Source organism: Moschus berezovskii, chromosome 16 (assembly GCF_049115385.1).
Source record: "Moschus berezovskii isolate FMDL1 chromosome 16, NW_MosBer_1.0, whole genome shotgun sequence".
NCBI lineage: Eukaryota > Metazoa > Chordata > Mammalia > Artiodactyla > Moschidae > Moschus > Moschus berezovskii.
The window spans coordinates 49817113-49837770 of NC_142475.1; the positions used below are offsets into that span (position 1 = coordinate 49817113).

The window sequence follows — 20658 nt, forward strand, 5'->3', positions numbered from 1 at the left end:
CTGGAGATGGTGAAGGACAGGGAAGCCAGGTGTGCTGCAGTCCATGGGGTCACAAAGAGTCAGACACAACTGAGCTACTGAACAACGACTGCAATTCTCCATGTTGGAAAATGCGCCCTTCCCAACAACTTTACCTCCCATCCCCTCCCCCTTAAACACTGTAAACCCAGCTTCTCTGCCAGAGAAAATGTCACTTACTGAATTCATTCCTGTCCCTGATACTTGGTGGGGGTGAAGGGTGTGTCAAACACAAGTATCCTGCAGCTCCTTTAGATTTATACAGTGCAAGAATATGACACCTAGAGTATAACTTTAATTTTGTAAACATGGATCCTTTACCTATGTCAGATATAGGAAAGAAATCTAGTACACTTTAAAGCATTATAAACAAATTCAAATTCTTTGTAGATTTAGTTGTTTTCTCCTGCTACTGAAGAATCACTTCTTATATAAAACAAAATATACAGCTCTGAAATCTCCATAACCTATTGAAAATAGAAATAACCTGGATATACACATTTAGTTTACAGCTAGTCTTAGCAAAACAGAAATGTGGATGTATCTCAAGGTATAAAAAATGGATTTCAGCTAAAGATTGAATGGAAAGCAAATATAAAACAGCTATAGAAGAGTTCACTATGCATCTGGAATGTTTCCAATTAATTAAAACAGAATAGCGCTAAAATCTGCAGCTTTATAAAGTGAAACAATTGAAGGACAAAGGCATTATCTGTATTTTAATTGATATTCTCTCTCTTTGTCTCTCTTGCTTGCTCTCAGATTTTACGAAGTTCATACTCTTGTTGATTTAAGATAGCTTGCACAGCTTCTCATCAACAGAACCAAAATTTTCCATTTCAAACTGGGGTATACCATTTGCGGTCTAAACAAGGAATGGGAAATAGTGTGTTATGAGTCAAAGACTCTGTGGGAAGAAAAAGATGAGGACAGAAGACAAGTGCCTGTAACTGAGCAGGACCTTACGTCACCGTCCGGGGACAAATACCTACCCCCACGCTCTCCACCTGCCTCTTGCTTGTAAAAGAGGCCCCCAAGGCCTCCCCTGAGTTCCAAAGGATAAATTTAATCAGAGAAGTGAGAAAATGAAGAAAAAAGGCAGTCAGGAAAGGTAAAATAATATTACTTTAGCCATTAAATAAAGTCAAGGGTCTTTAGTTCCTCCTTGAGGACTATAATTTGTTGTTATTCAGTTGCTAAGCCATGCCTGACTCTTTGTGACCCCATGGACTGCAGCATGCCAGGCTCCTCTGTCCTCCACTATCTCCCGGAGTTTGCTCAAATTCATGTCCATAGATAATCAGTTCAGTTCAGTCGCTCAGTCGTGTCCGACTCTCTGCGACCCCATGAATCACAGCACGCCAGGCCTCCCTGTCCATCACCAACTCCCCGAGTTCACCCAAACTCATGTCCACAGAGTCGGTGATGCCATCCAGCCATCTCATTAAGCCATATCCCTGAGCTGTTTTGTAGATACTGACATGCTTACCAGGTCGAAGAAGTAAACTGCAGACTGATCATAAACACATAACCCCAGACAGGCTGGAACCAGAAGGTTGATGACGTCAGCTTTCAATCTCCTCACCACCAACCAATCAGAAGACTGTACACAAGCTGATCATACATCCTGCAACCCATCTCCCTCACTCTACCTTTAAAAACCTGTCTCTGAAAGTCATCAGAGAGTCTGGGCCTTTTGAGCATTGGCTGCTTGGACTCCTTGTTTGATGCTCTGCAATAAATGCTGAAATGCCCTTCACTACAACCTGGTGTCAGTGGACTGGCTTTACTGTGCGTTAGGTGAGGGGACCCAAGTCTGATTTGGTAATGAGCCTATGACTGCAGATAGAGTCAAAGCCTGAAGTCCTGCTATTCTTTATTTTCTCGTGCTGTTTGATAGCTGTAAAGATGTGAAATGGTAGTAAGGCTATGCCATTCTTCATATCTGTCTCATGCCAGGAGAACATACTCACTTTTTTTCCCTTCAAGGTAGAGAGAAATGACCCATTTTATGGAGATGCTATCATGGGAACAGCCAAACACATGCATCCTTCTAGCCAGACATTTCTCAGTTGAAAAAACTGTTCAAAATATATGACTGAGATTAATATTTGTGTAGCATTTCTTGCTAAACAAAATATCTATCATCCTTATACTTGTTATATAAAATATATTTTGGTTTTTAAAAAAATTCTCTTTAAAGAAAATGTGTCCTTCTACATCCAAAAAAGGATATACTTTAAGGGAATATATGTTTTCAATAATTTCCTTGTCTGCTTTCTAAAAAGATGATGAATTTACATTGAGATAACCCAAATTATAAGCCCTAAAATATTCAGTACAAAGTTGTTACTTCACCACGCTAATAAATGACCTTAGAAACTAATATACAACTTGTTTCCTTTTGATTTTCTCTTTTGCTTTAATGCTGACTTTATACTGAAAATGGTATTTGAAAAAGCTAATCTAGACCCCTCAACCTGAAAGGAGCACTTGATAGAAGAATACTGCTCACATTCACATTTATCTCATTAGTCACCATGCAGTGCTGCTTTCTGCCAATAAACAGGATACATTAAAATGAAAGGGTTTGGCAATGATAAATTACATTTATGTAAGGTGGGGAAAAATGAGGCTAATGGGAATGATGGCTTATGGCCAGAGTAACTACAAAGGGGAGTCTGAGTTAGAAAAGAGAGAATAAAACAGTGAAGGTAAGGAATGAGAACGTCCCTCTCTCTGGAATTTCGTGGTTAGAATTTCTGAGTTAGACACTTTACATGCTGTACTTCTTAAGAATCGGAAGGAAATCAATCAAGAACATCATCTGACTTGGCACTGGAGGGTATATTTTAGAAGCAGCTGTTAGAAATTTCCGCTGGCTCAATCCTGTTCACCCAGAGAAACAACTAACCCAGGGTGTGTGCAGGCACCCAGTGCCAGGGCTCTGATGCACGAGGCAAAGACTCCCGAGGTACACGGCCTCATCTGTATTCCCCTGGAGACTGGAGGAGAAACAATCAGAACAGCCAGCTGGCCACCGCATACTTCACTACTGCTTCCAGCAAACTTCAGCCATTTGAATTCTATTTGCAAGAGATGCATGAGATATAACTGGACAGCTGCTGCTAAGTCACTTCAGTCGTGTCCGACTCTGTGTGACCCCATAGACGGAAGCCCACCAGGCTCCCCCGTCCCTGGGATTCTCCAGGCAAGAACACTGGAGTGGGTTGCCATTTCCTTCTCCAATGTGTCAAAGTGAAAAATGAAAGTGAAGTTGCTCAGCCGTGTCCGACTCTTAGCAACCCCACGGACTGCAGCCTACCAGGCTCCTCCATCCATGGGATTTTCTAGGCAAGAGTACTGGAGTGGCTTGCCATTGCCTTCTCCGTGGAATTCAATAAAACATTTGCAATGGTCTCCTTCCTTACAATAACATCCAAACTCCTACAATAACCTACAGCCCTTACATAGCCAGGCCTCTGCACAGCTCTCTCAACACAAATGATCCTTCTCAACTTGTCAGCATTGCGCTGGCCACCTTTGTCTTCCTCAGATAAGATAAGCTATTGCCATGACCCGTTTGCATCAATTTGCCTCTTTGGGAACGATCTTCTCCCATACTCTGGCAAGACCATCTCCTTGTGATTCACGTTCCTTTCAAATCTTCTTGTGTGCTTAGTCACGTCCAACTCTGTGACTCCATGGATTGCAGCCTGCCAGGCCCCTCTGACCATGGATTTCCCAGGCAAGAATACTGGAGTAGATTGCCATTTCCTTCCTCAGGGGATCTTCCCAACCCAGAGACTGAATCTGCGTCTTTGGCATTGGCAGGTGGATTCATTACCACTGCGCCACCTGGGAAGCCCTTCTTTCAGATAACACCTAATATTTAAGTTCTTCCTAACTAAGCTGCTCTTTTAGTATAGCAACTAGCTTCAGATTTTCTTCATTGTGCTTTTCACTATCCACAATACACTGTTTACGGATTAGCTTATTTGTTCATTTTCCATCTTGACCATTCTCACAAGAATGGAAACCTCATGAACATTCAATGAATAAATAATACAGAATCAAAGCAATTGGAGGCACTTGATAATATCTGATACCAAAACTTCATAACAGAAAATTTGTTTGTCGTGTAAACCGTTTACTCCTCTCACTGAGATGGCCTAATATAGTAAAAAAAATTACAGACTTTAAAGAGAAAAAAGTCTTTAAGTCCTGTTTTCACCACTTATTATCTGGGTTAACTTGTGCAACTTCCCTTTAAAATAGAGATAATAATATGGAAGTCATTGTCTTATTAAATAATCTATATAACTCACCTAGCATTGTGACTGACCTCTAATGTGTTCTTAAAAATTGGTAGGTATCACGGCTACAATATCTTTTCTTTTAAGTAGCAAATTTCCACCTGTTCTTTGCTGTTCTGGAGAAATCGCTATAACTGATGTGAAATCCTTTGTTTGTGCTTGTCCAGCATCCTTACCCTGTGCTTTCTGTGACAGCCCACTGGTCTTCTGTGATGCTCAGCCCACCCAGGAACAGGCACATGACTCAGGTCTTGTCAATGAGACCAGGTACTTTGCTGGAAATCTTAGTTGGCAGAAGAGGTATAGTGGAGACACCTTCTCTTCTTCTCTGAATGCAATACTGGTCTGTGGCGACCACTTCTACCCAAAAGTGAAACAACTCTGCCTGAAAATGAAGCCCACAGAGAGGACAGGAATACCAAAGAGAAAGAAAGAGTATCTTGAAGACCCATATACCTGGATCCAGCTGTACCTGAAGCACCCATAGTCACTGGATATACTGGTTATATAAGCCATATTTTGTTTATGCCTGTTTAAGTTTGGTTTCTGAAACCTGTAATCTAAAGAATGCTTTCCAATAAGATAATAGTTTCTTAATTTACCTACTTATGCTTGTTTGTTATAAAGCCTTTTCTGATGTCTAATTCAGTTTTCATTCCAATCCCAAAGAAAGGCAATGTCAAAGAATGCTCAAACTACTGCACAATTGCACTCATCTCACACACTAGTTAATGCTTAAAATTCTCCAAGCAAGGCTTCAGCAATATGTGAACTGTGAACTTTCAGATGTTCAAGCTGGTTTTAGAAAAGGAAGAGGAACCAGAGATCAAATTGCCAACAAGCGTCTGCCTACAATGTGGAAGACCTGGGTTCAATCCCTGGGTGGGGAAGATCTCCTGGAGAAGGAAATAGCAACCCACTCCAGTATTCTTGACTGGGAAATCTCATGGACTGAGGAGCCTGGTAGGCTACAGTCCATGGGGTCACAAAGAGTTGGACACAACTGAGTGACTTCACTTCACTGGATCATGGAAAAAGCAAGAGAATTCCAGAAAAACATCGATTTCTGCTTCATTGACTATGCCAAAGCTTTTGACTGTGAGGATCACAATAAACTGTGGAAAATTCTGAAAGAGATGGGAATATCAGACCACCTGACCTGCCTCTTGAGAAACCTGTATGCAGGTCAGGAAGCAACAGTTAGAACTGGACATGGAACAACGGACTGGTTTCAAATAGGAAAAGGAGTACGTCAAGGCTGTATATTGTCACCCTGCTTATTTAACTTCTATGCAGAGTACATCATGAGAAACGCTGGGCTGGAGGAAGCACAAGCTGGAATCAAGATTGCCGGGAGAAATATCAATAACCACAGATATGCAGATGACACCACCCTTATGGCAGAAAGTGAAGAAGAACTAAAGAGCCTCTTGATGAAAGTGAAAGAGGAGAGGGAAAAATCTGGCTTAAAGCTCAACATTCAGAAAACTAAGATCATGGCATCCAGTCCCATCACTTCCTGGCAAATAGAAGGGGAAACAGTGGAAACAGTGGCTGACTTTATTTTTCTGGGCTCCAAAATCACTGCAGATGGTGATTGCAGCCATGAAATTCAGACGGTTACTCCTTGGAAGGAAAGTTATGACCAACCTAGACAGCATATTAAAAAGCAGAGACATTACTTTGCCAACCAAGGTCCGTCTAGTCAAGGCTATGGTTTTTCCAGTGGTCATGTTATGGATGTGAGAGTTGGACTATAAAGAAAGCTGAGTGCAGAAGAATTGATGCTTTTGAACTGTGGTGTTGGAGAAGACTCTTGAGAGTCCCTTGGACTGGAAGGAGATCCAACCAGTCCATCCTTAAGGAGATCAATCCTGGGTGTTCATTGGAAGGACTGATGTTGAAGCTGAAACTCCAATACTCTGGCCACCTGATGCGAAGAACTGACTCATTTGAAAAGACCCTGATGCTGGGAAAGATTGAGGGCAGGAGGAGAAGGGGACAACAGAGATGAGATGGTTGGATGGCATCACTGACTCGATGGACGTGGGTTTGGGTAGACTCCGGGAATTGGTGATGGACAGGGAGGCCTGGCGTGCTGCGGTGCATGGGATCGCAAAGAGTCGGACACGACTGAGCGACTGAACTGAACTGAACTGAATTAGTAAATTAACATTCGGAATGAAACAGTTTTCAGTGAAAGTGTTAAAAAGGCTCTAGGGCTATGAGGAACTAGTGACCCCTGAAGGGTTTTTTTTAACACGGACAAAAACAGCCCCTTTAAAGAAATGGTCAATGTCAGCCTCTGGGTCTGAAAACCAAGAACAGATTTTTTAAGAGCAACATCTGAGTATTTGAGGTTACAAGTAACAGGAAAAATTAAGGAAGAAATTAACACCTTTACTCAAGAAATCAGCAGGAAAAAATGGCATTATTGGGAGTAAAGAGGAAAGTAATTGTCTTCCTGTGCAAAGGAAATTGAATATTCAGCAAGTAGGATATATAGCAGGTAACTGCTGACAAGGGCATGTAATTTGTACCGAGTCTGTACTTTTAAACTGTTCTCTTCAGGAAAGATACATAAAACATTTTCCTGTGTTAAGAGGACAGAATGCAATTAATACATATGCTGTTTTTCTTAATAAAGCATAGTGAACATCTCATGTATCTATTCTTGTTGTTATTGTTCAGTTGCTCATTCGTGTCCGACTCTTTGTGACGCCATGAACTGCAGCACACCAGGCTTCCCTATCCTTCACTATCTCCCAGAGTTTGCTCAAACTAACGTCTTCTTTCTTAAAAAATATAAATATTCACTCATGTATAGTGACTGTATATTTGTATTTTTAAAAAATGACCCATAGGTGTGTAAAAGCTATGCCCCATCTGCACTTTTCTCTGCCAGTTACAGCTAAATAATTTAATGCAACTAAAGATATATTTATGAGAGCTTTCTATGCAAAATACTTTGATAAATGCAATGGGAAACAGCAAGATAAACTTATCCTGCATCTCAAAGAGCTTATAATAAAATAAAGAAGATAAAGAACCTATACACATAATTGTATCATCAGGGATAAGAACTGAATTCTGTAACAGCCATAAAGTAAAATAAAATAAAATGGAAGAGGGGAAGGATGAACTGTCACTCATTTAGCCTCAGGCAGTGGCTCTGAAATTTGAGTGTGATTTGATGAGAATCACCTGGAAGGCTTGTTCCAGCACAGAGTGCGGGGTCCACCCAAGAGATACTTTTAACAAGCTTGCAGATGACACAGATGCCGCTGGTCTGGAGGTCATACTTTGACAACTTCCCCATCTATGGAATTGGTTTTCAATTCTAGTAACACATTAGAATCTCCTAAGGGACTTCTAAGGGCTTCTGAGGGTGCTAGTGGTAAAGAAGCGGCCTGCCAATGCAGGAAACATAAGAGACGTGGGTTTGATCCATGGGTCAGGAAGATCCCCTGGAGGAGGGCATGGCAACCCACTCCAGTATTCTCACCAGGAGAATCCCATGGACAGAGGAGCCTGGTGGGCTGCGGTCTATAGGTTGCAAAGAATTGGACACAACTGAAGCGACTCACAAAGAGTCGGACACGACTGAGCGACTGAACTGAACTGAAGCAACTTAGCACATAAGGGACTTCTGAAAAACTGAATGCCCAGGGTTTCATCGTAGCCCAAAAATAAATGAAAAATATTTTATGAAGGAGACTATCCTAGAGCTGGACATTGAATCATATGAGTAGTAGCTTTATAGACAGGGGAGACAGGAAGCAGAAGCTAAGTGAAGTGTGAAAACTCAGGGGAGAAGGAAAGTAAAGGGTATGGTTAGAAATGAGGAAAGCAGAGCCTGGCTGGCACACAGGCAGAGAAAGGAAGTCTTGGGCAAAGTCATGAAAGAGGTTGACTGCCTGGCAAGGGAGTTTGTGACTCTTTGGCAGGGGAAGGGCAATAAGAAATCAACAAATGCTTTGAGCAGAAGAGTGACATGGTCAGACATGTGGGTTAAAATTATCATCTGGGAGCAAAATTCTCAGCTGATTAGAACAACTCCTTAGAGACCAGAAATGAGTGAGGATGCTACAGCAATGGTCTAGTGGGATGCTGGTCTGGCGGTCATACTTTGACAACTTCCCAATCTAGAGAATTTGTTTTCAATTCTACCAACATATTAGAATCTCCTAAGGGACTTCGAAGGCTTCTGAGGTGGTGCCAGTAGTAAAGAATCCACCGCCAATGCAGGAGACATAAGAGATGTGGGTTCAATCCCTGGGTCGGGAAGATCAAGTTTGTTTGCTCAAACTGGACTCGGGGGATGTATTGTCAGGGCCCACAGCTTCCATAGAAATGCTTTAATTTTGTATTCTTATTTGAAAGATAACCTATATTTTATCAGATGAAAGCAAAAATTATCTTTTGTGCTAATGGTACTCAAATGAGGTCTTCACAAGACGTGACTTAGCTTCTTAAGTCAGTATTGCTTAGTCAGTGAGGGTGAAAGTTGCTCAGTCATATCCAACTCTTGTGACCCCGTGGAAGTCCATGGAATTCTCTAGGCCAGAATTCTGGGGTGGGTAGCCTTTCCCTTTTCCAGAGGATCTTCCGAACCCAGGGATCGAACCCAGATCTCCCACATTGCAGGCGGATTCTTTACTAGCTGAGCCCCAAGGGAAGCCCAAGAATACTGGAGTGGGTAGCCTATCCCTTCTCCAGCAGATCTTTCTGAACCAGGAATCTAGACACAGTATTTGAGTTTCCCTGATGGCTGAGATGGTAAAGAATCACCAGCAATTCAGGAGACGCAGGTTCAATCCCTGGGTTGGGAAAGATTCCCTGGAAAAGGGCATGGCAACCTCCTATTCTTATATCCAGTATTTCTGCCTGGAGAATCCCATGGACAGAGGAGCCAGGCAGGCTACAGTCGATGGGGTTGCAAAGAGTCAGACACGACTAAGCACACATACACAGTATTTAAGAATAACTATTTTTTTTTCCCCTGTGAAAGTCTATTAGATGTCTTTGAGAAATAATGATCTAGACAAGGTAATAAAATTAGGGCAGTCTAAGAGAATCATCAGGATCTTAAACTAGATTTTAGGAGGAAAAGAAAATGAGAAATGAAAAAATACTGGGGGCTTTGAGGCTAAAGATGATAAAATGATGGTCGAGAGTAAAGAACACGGAAAAGGGACAGGTTTGTGTGAGGCAGGGTTAGCGTGAGGATGCATCCACAGTGAAACAAAGCCAACCCACTGGTGGTAACCACAAGAACCAACCCCTTCCTGCACCAGGAATTTTAGGAATTAATTTATCTTCATGATTTGGCCATATTATGGACAAAACCAAAAAAAAGAAAAACAACAGTATTTTTGAGTTACTAAGGCCTAAAGCAGGACAAAATCTTTTTTCTTTTAAAAATAAAAGCCATAATCTGTCAATAATTTTAAAAGATGACCTATTACCAGAGTAATTTATAAAAGGGAGATACATAGGCTAATAATTAATTGAAGATTAAAGCTTCTGAATTATAACACATTTCCCTTTCACTTATTGCAGTTCATTTTTCCCTGCCATTGATCATGATATCAGTAAGAGATTTTTAGAGGAAAAACAATAAAATGCAATGCTACTTGAAAGTATTTGAAAATAGATACTTTTTCCAATATCAAGCAAAGCAGTACCTGTTTTATCTTCTATGTTAAACATATTCACCTCTTGGTATAAGGTACTGGCTGTTTGTTGTTTAATGGTACATAAAGGAAACTATTTTACCTTTAATCCACTGAATCTCCTAGAAGACACTGCTATAAAAGATCAATGGTTTTATTTTCCTGATAATGGTCTGTTAAATATTTAATCTCTTGATCTTCCTAAGAAATTAAGACAATAGCATGAAAGTTTTAAAACTTTTTCTAACTTATTTGCAGAAAAAGAACCCATTAGAATATCAGAAATATTAAACCCCCCAAAAGAGGACTTTATATCAAAAGAAATATCATGATTAATCATCTAATGAATAATTGCAAAAGTTCTATTCATCTACTCTTGTTACAATATGAAAACCTTTTTTAAAACTGAACAATGACATACCTGAGCTTCTGGTTGTACTGTTTGACCTTTTCCAAAGAGGCTGCATTTATCTGAGCTTGAAATTCCTCCACCGAAACATTGTCTCTATAATAATATCCTTCCATGCTCTCCAGTGCTGTGAAAACAAGTAAATGTTCTCTTCATGTAATTGTATAACTCAGTTTCTCCACATTTAGTGTCATCTTATTATTAGTGAATGCACTGAATAGCACCAAACATGACCACATATACAAGAAATAAAGTTAAACCAGTTCAAAAACAGATAAAAAATCATTCTTGGGCTCAAACATTTGGCAATTATCTTTAGTAAGTAGGCAAAGGTAATTTCTAATTTAAACTGTCAGGACTTCCCTGGTGGTCCAGTGGTTAAGAAGACTCTGTGCTCCCAATGCAGGGGGCCCAGTAAGTTTAATCCCTGGTTGGGGAACTAAGATCCCACATAGCTAAGCCTCAGTGCTGCAACTAGAGAAGCCCATGCAATGAAGACCCAGCACAGCAAAGACAGATGAAAAGGAAAAAACTTAAAAAATTTTTGCTTCTATTTTTAAAAAGTTTTGTACATGTTTTTGTGAAGCTGAACTCAAACTTCATATATATTTACATATATATATTATTTATACTCAAACTTCATGGATTCCCTCACGGCTCAGTGGCAAAGAATTTGCCTGCCAATGCAGGAGACATGGGTTCAATCCCAGAGTGGGACAGATTCCCTGGAGGAGAAAATGGCAACCCACTCCAGTATTCTTTCTTGGGAAATCCCAGAGACGGAGGAGCTTGGCAGATTACAACCATGGGGTCACCAAAGAGCTGGACACGACTAAACGACTAAACAACACAACATACATATATATAAACACATAAATGTATATATACACATATAAACACACACCATATATACACATACATATAGCTAGGTATGAGATGCAGAAATGTGTATTAACAAAATAAGAATAAAAATTTTGAATTTGTCTGTCTCCATGTATATTAATATTCTCTTGTAGTTGCAACTAAATTATGAAACAAGTATAGATAAAGAGAAGTCTTAGAATACTACGTCTACTTCAATGGTCAGTTAACTCAGTTAAAAATAAATAAGCTCTGTCATGACTCTGAGGGTAGAAAGGGGGTGGGGCGGGAGGAAGGCTCAAAGGCCTCCCTCTTGATGTATATATACACATAGTCGATGCACTTCATTGTACAGCAGAGACTAACATAACATGTAAAGCAAAAAAGGGGCCATTTATGGAGAAACATTTAAGAAAATAAATAAGCTAAAACATATTTATATATATGTAAAACTTACCATTAATTTCAAATGCCTTTGATTAATATAGATTTCTTTCATAACTAACATTTTTAGTTAAGTGTTTCTTCTTCCTTTAGACTTTACACAGTGATATTTTTAACCTTTTGGAGAGGAAATGAATCACAGGAAAGTGCCTAGAAATACAAGATTCCCTTTCAAGAGGCTGCCAGCAACAGGAATGGCGATGGATCCAATTTGGAAAGGCAAATTATTTCCCCTTGAACTTGTTACCACTAATGAGCCTCAATTTTCAGCAGACTAATTCAAAATGGATAAAAAAAATAATCTTTCAAAACTGCTAAATGCCATAGTCTCTAAACTAAATAATAATGTTTCCTCAAATTGACAAAAACATTGCAACTTTGGGGCAAAGACAGAAAAGGCACTGCTAATTTTAGCTGTGCTGTTTTCTAAACTAATCAGATTTTTAGGGCACTGAAGAAATGACAAAATTTTTAGAGTATTGCTAAATTTAATTTTTTTTTAAATGGCATTATTGGTCTATAACTGAGCAAATCATTTGTGGAAATTTAGAGAGAAAGCTTCCTAACATTTACTTCAGTACAGAAAATTGAATTTGTGGGCTTCTTTCAAGGATTATTTATTTGTTTATTCCTTATGAATTCTGCATTCATTAGAATATTTGCAACTGGTTCAGTAAGCTTCTGGGCCTGCATACACACAAGAAATACAAGGAGGTCTCCCTGATAAAACAATCCTCAAATACATGTGACATTCCCTTCCATTAAGACTGTTATTTGTGAAAGGCCACTATTCCAGGAAGATTCAGCCTATCAATAGTCATACTTCATTGTGAATTCCTCTTCTGAGTTATAAAGCTAATAGTGAAAACCCTTGCATTGGAGTAAAACCATAACTTCCACTGCTTAGTAGCTGTGTGACCTTGGATATGTTAATTACTATCTAAGATCCTCAGGTTTCTTATTTGTGAAATGGAAAACACGACCACCTACTAATAAAGGTACTTGGGAAACAATGACATTAAACAATAGTAATTAAGAGAGCCCATGACTATTCTTATCACTTACTGAATGTATTTTATGTACTAGGTGCCCAGTGCCCCACAAGCATAATCTACTTCTATTTCCACAAAAGGTAGAGATGATGGATGAGTGAGCCTAACTAAGAGGAGGATCCACGCAAAGACGTTTCAGTTTGTGATTTAAGGCCAAGAAGGTTGGAAGGTGACATTAGGAAGGGGTAATGGGACAGGAGGCAGGGGGTTGACAGTGCGAGGGAACAAGAAAATCTCTGGAATCTAGTTTCGATAAAGTCTTGATGACTCAGCTTTGTCCAGAATGTCCAGTCCTGCTCTTAAAGCTTGTTACAAATAGACAAACAAATGTTCCTTATATTTCTTAAGATATTTTCATATTCACAACAGCTAAAATTCACAGTTATATAAATTTAAAAACAGTAAGAAAAGAGTTTAACAATGTTGCCAGGAGTCTCAACAATATAGGGAAATGAACAAAAAAAATGAGTTTTATGTTTAAAAAGTAAACTTTGCATGGCAAAGTAGAGGAAGGAGAACAACATTCCCTATTTTAGGTGAACAACTTGGTCATATTTTTTAAAAAAGAAAAGAGAATGACATATACCAACTTAAATTTGTATTCTCAGCAAGAAAAAAGGTTAAATATGTAATAAAATCAAACTTCAAAGCCTGACCCTTCCTTAGCATTTCCTTGTCTAATTTCTTAATTAGACAATTAAGTCTAACTGGTACAGACATAGTTGGTTGAATAGTCCTGACATACTTGGTGGAATAAATATTTTAAAATAGTAACAACATATTTGGTTGAATAAACATTAACTTACTTAAGAGCACTTAATTGAAAGCAATATTTAAAACACTACTTGAGTTTGTTAGCTTGTTTTAGTCTACTACTTTTGAATTTAGAAGCAAAACATTATTTTAAAAGCAGGTATAGTCAGTAAAAAAAAAAAAAGAGAAAATTATAAATTATCTAAGACTGAAAATGAGCCTCTCTTGCACTCACTCAAAATACATTTCACGGCTTTTCCAAGAAAGGGATTGATCAGAAAAAAATATAGAGCCTCTGAGTAACAATTTTAAGAATAGTTTCAACTAACACCCTCTTCTGATAGCACAAAGAATTGCATTGGTTAAAAAAGACACTACATATGGACTGTTACAAATTGCCAGAAATGGTCAGAATTATTCAGAACTGGTCACAGCGTTTGTAAAGAAGGCACGTTTTGTTTGTTACTGTGACCAACGCTGGGAAAGGCTGTGCTGCCTTGTAAAGAGATGTGGGTGTTCATGTTCATAAAGACCCACTCTTTCAGGAAATTTCAGTTCTGGGAACTGTTCCTTCCTTTCTGAAAAGCTATTACATGTTTTGATTATACATACTTTGCAAAACCTCAATGGAAAACTAAAGGATGCACCTTTTAAAGAAACTTAAGAAGTTTTCCAGGAAAAAAATGTATATATAACTTAGAAACTGACAGTGTTTATAACAGACTCCTCCCTTTTATTTAAAAGAGAGAGAGCACTCAAGTTTCTGGGTGATTTTAAGTATGTTCAGAGAGGTAATATCTTTTATTTTTTTGAGGTAATACCTTTTAAAGAGGTAAAAGTTAGGAGCAGCAGTTTGGGGTGCCAGCTATTTAAACAGGAAGTGAAGAAACCAAATATCCCCAAGAATGTGCTTGTGGAGAAAGAACCAGCACCAAATATTCCATTTAGTTTAAGGAAAATCACTATCAGAGACCCAGGCAGTAGGTACTTAACACTTTACCAGAAAGGGATGCTACATTGCTGGGCACAATATATACCTAAAAAACAAACAAGCAAACAAAAACTTTCATCTGATGTTGTGTCCCAAAGAGGTAGAATACACGGATTGAACCCATGTCTCCTGCATCTCCTGCACTGGCAGGATACTTTACTACTGGGGGGCCACTTGGGAAGCCCCCCAGGTTGTCCCATTAACATGCTGCTAAATTATCTTCCCAGGAACAGAGACCCATCAAGTCATGAGGGACGCCCTCCCAAGACAAAGGAATGGATCTGAAGATGCAAGACGTGAACTAAGGCAGATGTTCTAGAGCAACCCACTCGCATCCCCTTTCCAAAATGAAGGGCTTACTCTCAAGCTGCTGTGACTGTCAGAAGGCATCCCTCAGTGGTCAGCTCTCTAGGGAATCTTCAGCCTGTGCTGATAACAACTGTCCCACCCAAATTACATTTTCTCTGTATAGCCTGAGTCCTAATGATCTAACAGTGCAGAAGCAAAAAGACTCAGTTCTCATTACCCCAGCTCCCCAGAATCTAGAAGTGTCAACACCGTGAAATGGATTCAGCTAATTAAGCAGCTAATTGAGCAAAGATGAACTGGATACTTCCAAGTGTGTGTGTGCTGTCATTTCTGACTCTCTGCAACCCCATGGACTGTAGCCCACCAGGCTCCTCTGTCCATGGGATTTCCCAGGCAAGAATACTGGAGTGGGTTGCCATTTTCTCCTCCAGGGGATCTTCCAGACCCAAGGATCGAACCCTCAGCTCTTGCATCTTTGCATTGGCAGGGGGACTTTTCTTTAATTGGAGGATGATTCCATTACAATATTGTGATGATTTTTGCCATACATCAACATGAATTGGCCATAAGTAAACATGTCCTCTCCACCCTCCCACCTTCCTTCTCACCCCATTTCTCCAGGATGTTACAGAGCCATAGCTTTGGCTGCTCTACGTCATACATCAAACTCCCACTGGCTATCTATTTTACATATGGTGAAAAGATGGGCAATGTCGCTCACCACTGGAGAAGTGCCAATCAAAATCACAAGGAGGCAGGCAGTTTCTTTACCACTGCACCACCAGGAAGTCTGTATAATTGCACAGTGATTTATAATCCACATTGCACTGTGCTTTCTTGCTCCTGAGGGACATTAGAATCACCTGGAGAGCTTCTGAAATATACTGACATTTGAGCCCCACCTCCCAGAGATTCTGACTTCATTGGTTTGGTGTGGGACCAAGCACGGGTGTTTTCTAAAATGTTCCCAAGATGATTGAAGGGCAGCCAGTATTGAGAAGCACTGCAAGACTGCATGATCTTGCAGTAAGCCAGGCACCTTGGGTGTCTATCTCCCTTGAACTCCCATTTTCACTCAGTTTATAGTCACTTGCTTTATCCAAGGGCTCATGAATCCCAACAGGATTCATTGTCTGGCTTGTAGGAAGTAATTCTAGAAGATTGCTTCACTGTGATCTCCATCTTCTAGTATTTTGGTTATGCTCTGTGTTGACTTTTCTGTCTGGCTGTTTCTGTGTCCCTAACCTTGGAAATCTATCTTTTTGTCATTTTGGCTGCCTAGATTCTTGTTCTTCAGCAGCTCTGGTTTTCAGCAATGGATGTTCCCTAGAGTGTACCTTACTTGCCTCCAACTCTGGAATTCCTGATTTACTAGTTGGTCTGATCTCTGCAGGGCACCCCATTCATCAGAGTGCCCTCCTCTGCCCAAGGATCCATGCAGACAAGAAAAATAATAAGTCAGGACATTTGCGTGTTCCAAATCTGTACACCCGTGGCTGATTCATGTCGATGTATGGCAAAACCAATACAATATTGTAAAGTAATTAGCCTCCAATTAAAATAAATAATTTATATATATAAAAAAAAGAAATAAGTGGTGTTGGGAAAACTGGACACCTACTGTAAAACAATGAGATTAGAACATACCTTACACCATAAACAAAATAAAATAAAAATGGATTTAGTAAAAAAAAAAAAGGACATTTGCTTCTTCTTATAAGTATGTTGTCCTTGGTACCATATACTTGTTTGCTTTCCAGGTGGCTCAGTGGTAAAGAATCCAGCTGCCAATGCAGGAGACGCAGGTTCTATCCCTGGGTTGGGAAGAAGGAAATGGCAACCAGCTCCAGTATTCTTGCCTGGGAAATCCCATGGACAGAGGAGCCTGGTGGGCTATAGTCCACTGGGTCACAAAAGAGTCAGACACAACTTACTGACTAAACAACAAGCCATTTACTTAGCACCATCTACTATGGACCATATAGTTAGGAAGGCATCCCAGGTGGTGCTAGTGGTAAGGAAACTTGCTTGCCAATGCAGGAGACATAAGAGACATGGTTTCGATCCCTGGGTCGGGAAGTTCCCATGGAGGTGGGCACGGCAACCCACTCTTGGATTCTCACCTGGAGAATCCCATGGACAGAGGAGCCTGGTGAGCTGCAGACACGACTGAAGTGACTTAGCACACATGCACAAACAGTTAGGAGGGCTGATTCTAATACATTTCCCAGGAAATTTTCAAATTCATCCACTTCACTCTTTTATTTACTAGCAAAGACTCATGTACCCACAAAATGAAGACCCTTCAAATAAACTTTCATCCCAGGAGTAGACTCTATTTGGAATGCATTCCATTTACCACAACTTTCAATTACCAGATGATAATCTCTACTCAAGCTGGGGCTGAATTTCCTGTGCTTCTCTCCGAGCTGATGATAAAGAACAACTAACGATTCCTCATGGGAGTTCTATGAGTATGGAGGAACCTCTGTATCTCCTTTAAATAAACAACTTTATCACTGACAGATTGTCAATGAGACAGACTCCCTTCCAGTCTTCTTTACCTATCTGTGACCTCCATGGCAGAAGAATTTCTGCTATCACTTCTTCAAATCATTTTTCATATTTTACTGCTGTGTGAATACTAAAACCTAATGTTTGTGAAAGCTTTTCTTTAAATTACATTGTAAAAGCAATATTGTACTCACTGAAATCATATATATTTAGGGATTCTTTTAAAATTAGCTTTAGCCACAATTATAAAATAGAGACTCCTTGCAAAATAATTCTTTCCCAGTGCATATTGGCTGCTGGGTATGAATATTCAGCTATTTATGGTTGTGTATCACAAATGTAATCACTTTTTTAGAAGAGATGATTAATGCCATCTGTCATCTCAAGAATGACTTCAAAGACAAAAGTTTTAAAAAGACAGAAAGAAAGGAAATGAAAGGAATGTCCTTTAACAAGTGCATGGTTTGGTGAAATGCTATAAAAGTGAACATTCCAGACCAGTAGCCTTTTCTTTCTTCTAAATCTTATGATCTCTGTAATGCCTTTTCACATATTTTAGGCTAACTTATTCTCCTAGCCTAGTTCCAAAGGTGTATTTTTGCTCAATTTCTTTTTTTATTTTTCATTGTAGATTCTGTTCACCTATATGGACTCTGCCACATAAATGAAAACACCTTCTAGTAACTCCTAAGATCTCTTCACTGAAATTTTTCTCAGCTTAAATGCATTCTTGTCAAGTATCTGTTTGAGGTAGCCATTGTTTTTTGTGAACTAAGAACTTTCAGATGTACAAGATGGATTTAGAAAAGGCAGAGGAAATACAGATCAAATTGCCAGCATTCACGAGATCATAGAGAAAGCAAGAAAAACATCTACTTCTGCTTCATTGACTGTACTAAAGCCTTTGACTCTGTAGATCACAACAAACTGTGGAAAATTCTTAGAGATGGGAAAACCAGACCACCTTACCTGCCTCCTGAAAAACCTGAATGCAGGTCAAGAAGCAACAGTTAGAACAGGACATGAAACAACAGACTGGTTGTTTCACAAACTGGGAAAAGAGTATGTCAAAGCTGTATATTGTCACCCTGCTTATTTGACTTATATGCAGAATACATCATGAGAAATGCTGGGCTGGATGATTCACAAGCTGGAATCAAGATTGCCAGGAGAAATGTCAACAAGCTCAGATATGCAAGTGATACCACTCTAATGACAAAAAGTGAAGAGGAACTAAAGAGTCTCGATGAGAGTGAGAGAGGAGAGTAAAAAAGCTGGCTTAAACCTCAACATTCAAAAAACTAAGATCATGGCATCTAGTCCCATCACTTCATGGAAATTAGGGGAAAAAGTGAAAACAGTGACAGATTTTATATTCTGGGACTCCAAAATCACTGTGAATGGTGACTGCAGCCACGAAATTCAAACACACTTGCTCCTCGGAAGAAGAGCTATGACAAATCTAGACAGCATATTAAAAAGCAGAGACCACTTTGCTGATAAAGGTATGTATACTCCAAACTATGATTTTTCCAGTAGTCGTGTATGAATGTGAGAGTTGGACCATAAAGAAGGCTGAGCACTGAAGAACTGATGTTTTCAAATTGTGGTGCTGAGAGTCCCTCGGACTGCAAGGAGATCAAATCAGTCAGTCCTAAAGGAAATCAACCCTGAATATCCATTGGAAGCACTGACGCTGAAGCTGAAACTCCAATATTTTGGCCACCTGATGTGAAGAGCTGACTCACTGGAATAGACTCTGATGCTGGGAAAGATTGAGGGCAGGAGAAGAGGGTGACAGAGGATGAGATGGTTGGATGGCATTATCAATTCAATGGACATGAGTCTGAGCAAACTCTGGGAGATAGTGAAGGACAGGGAGGTCTGGAGTACTGAAGTCCATGGGGTCACAGAGTTTGGACATGACTTAGGGACTGAACAACAATAACATTGTTTTTAAACTATGGCAATTGAAGGAAGGGTAATCTATCTTTTAGAATTATAACATGCAGGAGGTACAAGGCAGAATTTTTACTTGGTAGAAGGCAATGGCAACCCACTCCAATATTCTTGCCTGGAAAACCCCATGGATGGGAGAGCCTGGTGGGCTGCTGTCTATGGGTTCGCACAGAGTCGGACACGACTGAAGCGACTTAGCAGCAGCAGCAGCAGTGAATTTAGATTTCACATGCCTGTCGGTTCTTCAGTTACCAAAATTGATTTTATTCCTCTATTCTATTTTTATTAAAAAAAAAAAAAAAACTCCACAGCAAAACCAAAGCAGTCTTGAAAACTCAAAAGAAGAGAAAATGTATATTCTGTGGTACCATTTAAAAAATCTTAAGAAATCTTGTGATCACAGCATGAATCTTTTTTAAAAAAATCATAGACAAAAAGAAACTATACAATAATCTGGATTTCTGATCTTTCTGGCTTTTGTGACTCCAAAGATTAAAAAGATTCAGGACCTACCCTGGGAAGTCAGTTCTCTGCAAGAATCTTCTTATTCTTGTCAATCTTAATTTCTTCTACTGCGGTTAACACTCATTGTTCATTTGCCAAAATAATTGTTTTTTTATAAAAGGGATACATTTTTACTGACAAAATTAACATAATGGAAAAAACTCAAAGAATAAAAAATCAACAATTTAATCACCCAGTGATACTGAAAACATTTTATATATATGTAAGTATATACATACACATATGACATAATTGAGTCTATAAATTTTTTTGTAATCTGTGTATACTATCAAACTTTTTCTATCTCATAAAATATTTTAACCATATGTTAATGGCTTTACAATAATTTAAGGCAAATTATTTTATCTTTATTTAAGCTACTCATGTCTTATTTCTCTATTATAAATAATGCTGCAATTTTACTTGATAAATATTTATACCATACACGATTTTTCCTTAACAGACAGTCCGACAAGGAAACATACTAAGTATTCAGAATAAACTGAATTTGTGAAAAAGAATGATGGTTATTATTACAGTTCTTTTAAACAACTGATAAAGAAAATAATCTAAGTTCATGAAGTTTAAAAAAGAAAGCAATTACCTTGTGAAAAAAGAACAGGATGAATTTTAAACCCTCCTCCATTTTTCAACCGTTGAGGCAGTTGTTCAAAATGATAACTATCGATGTAGAAGTAAACTTTCAGAGCTTGCCGGCTTCCTTCTGCTTGATAAGTAAGAGGAACATCTAAAATGACATTTAATGTTATATTACTTCCTATTATCAGGGTATGTTATATCGTATGTTTATTAAAAACTAGTATTCATCAATTACTTTACATTAAAAGTACCC

The 20658-nt window shown here is 39.1% G+C and overlaps 1 protein-coding gene and 1 long non-coding RNA gene across 6 annotated transcripts in view; one reads left to right on the top strand and one right to left on the bottom strand.

Annotated features, from left to right (window-relative positions):
* The window catches only part of LOC148775249 (uncharacterized), an 81980-nt gene extending 63883 nt beyond the window's left edge, over positions 1–18097 (top strand). The window contains exon 4 of one of the 2 annotated variants that reach the window (XR_016039349.1): positions 17974–18097. This is a non-coding gene — a long non-coding RNA (uncharacterized LOC148775249). Of the gene's footprint in view, positions 1–780; positions 1019–17973 lie in introns of those variants that run through there. The other variant, XR_016039350.1, reaches the window with a different exon arrangement.
* Positions 1–20658, bottom strand: part of PREX2 (phosphatidylinositol-3,4,5-trisphosphate dependent Rac exchange factor 2) — a 293115-nt gene that overhangs the window by 59257 nt on the left and 213200 nt on the right. For all 4 annotated transcript variants that reach the window (XR_008686780.2, XM_055432691.2, XM_055432693.2 and 1 more), the window contains 2 exons: positions 20410–20553; positions 10431–10545 (listed from right to left, as the gene is read on the bottom strand). Coding sequence is in view for 3 of the 4 variants with exons in the window: in XM_055432691.2 (XP_055288666.2) it covers positions 10431–10545; positions 20410–20553 (259 nt within the window). In the remaining variant the exon portion in view is untranslated. The remainder of the gene's footprint in view (positions 1–10430; positions 10546–20409; positions 20554–20658) is intronic.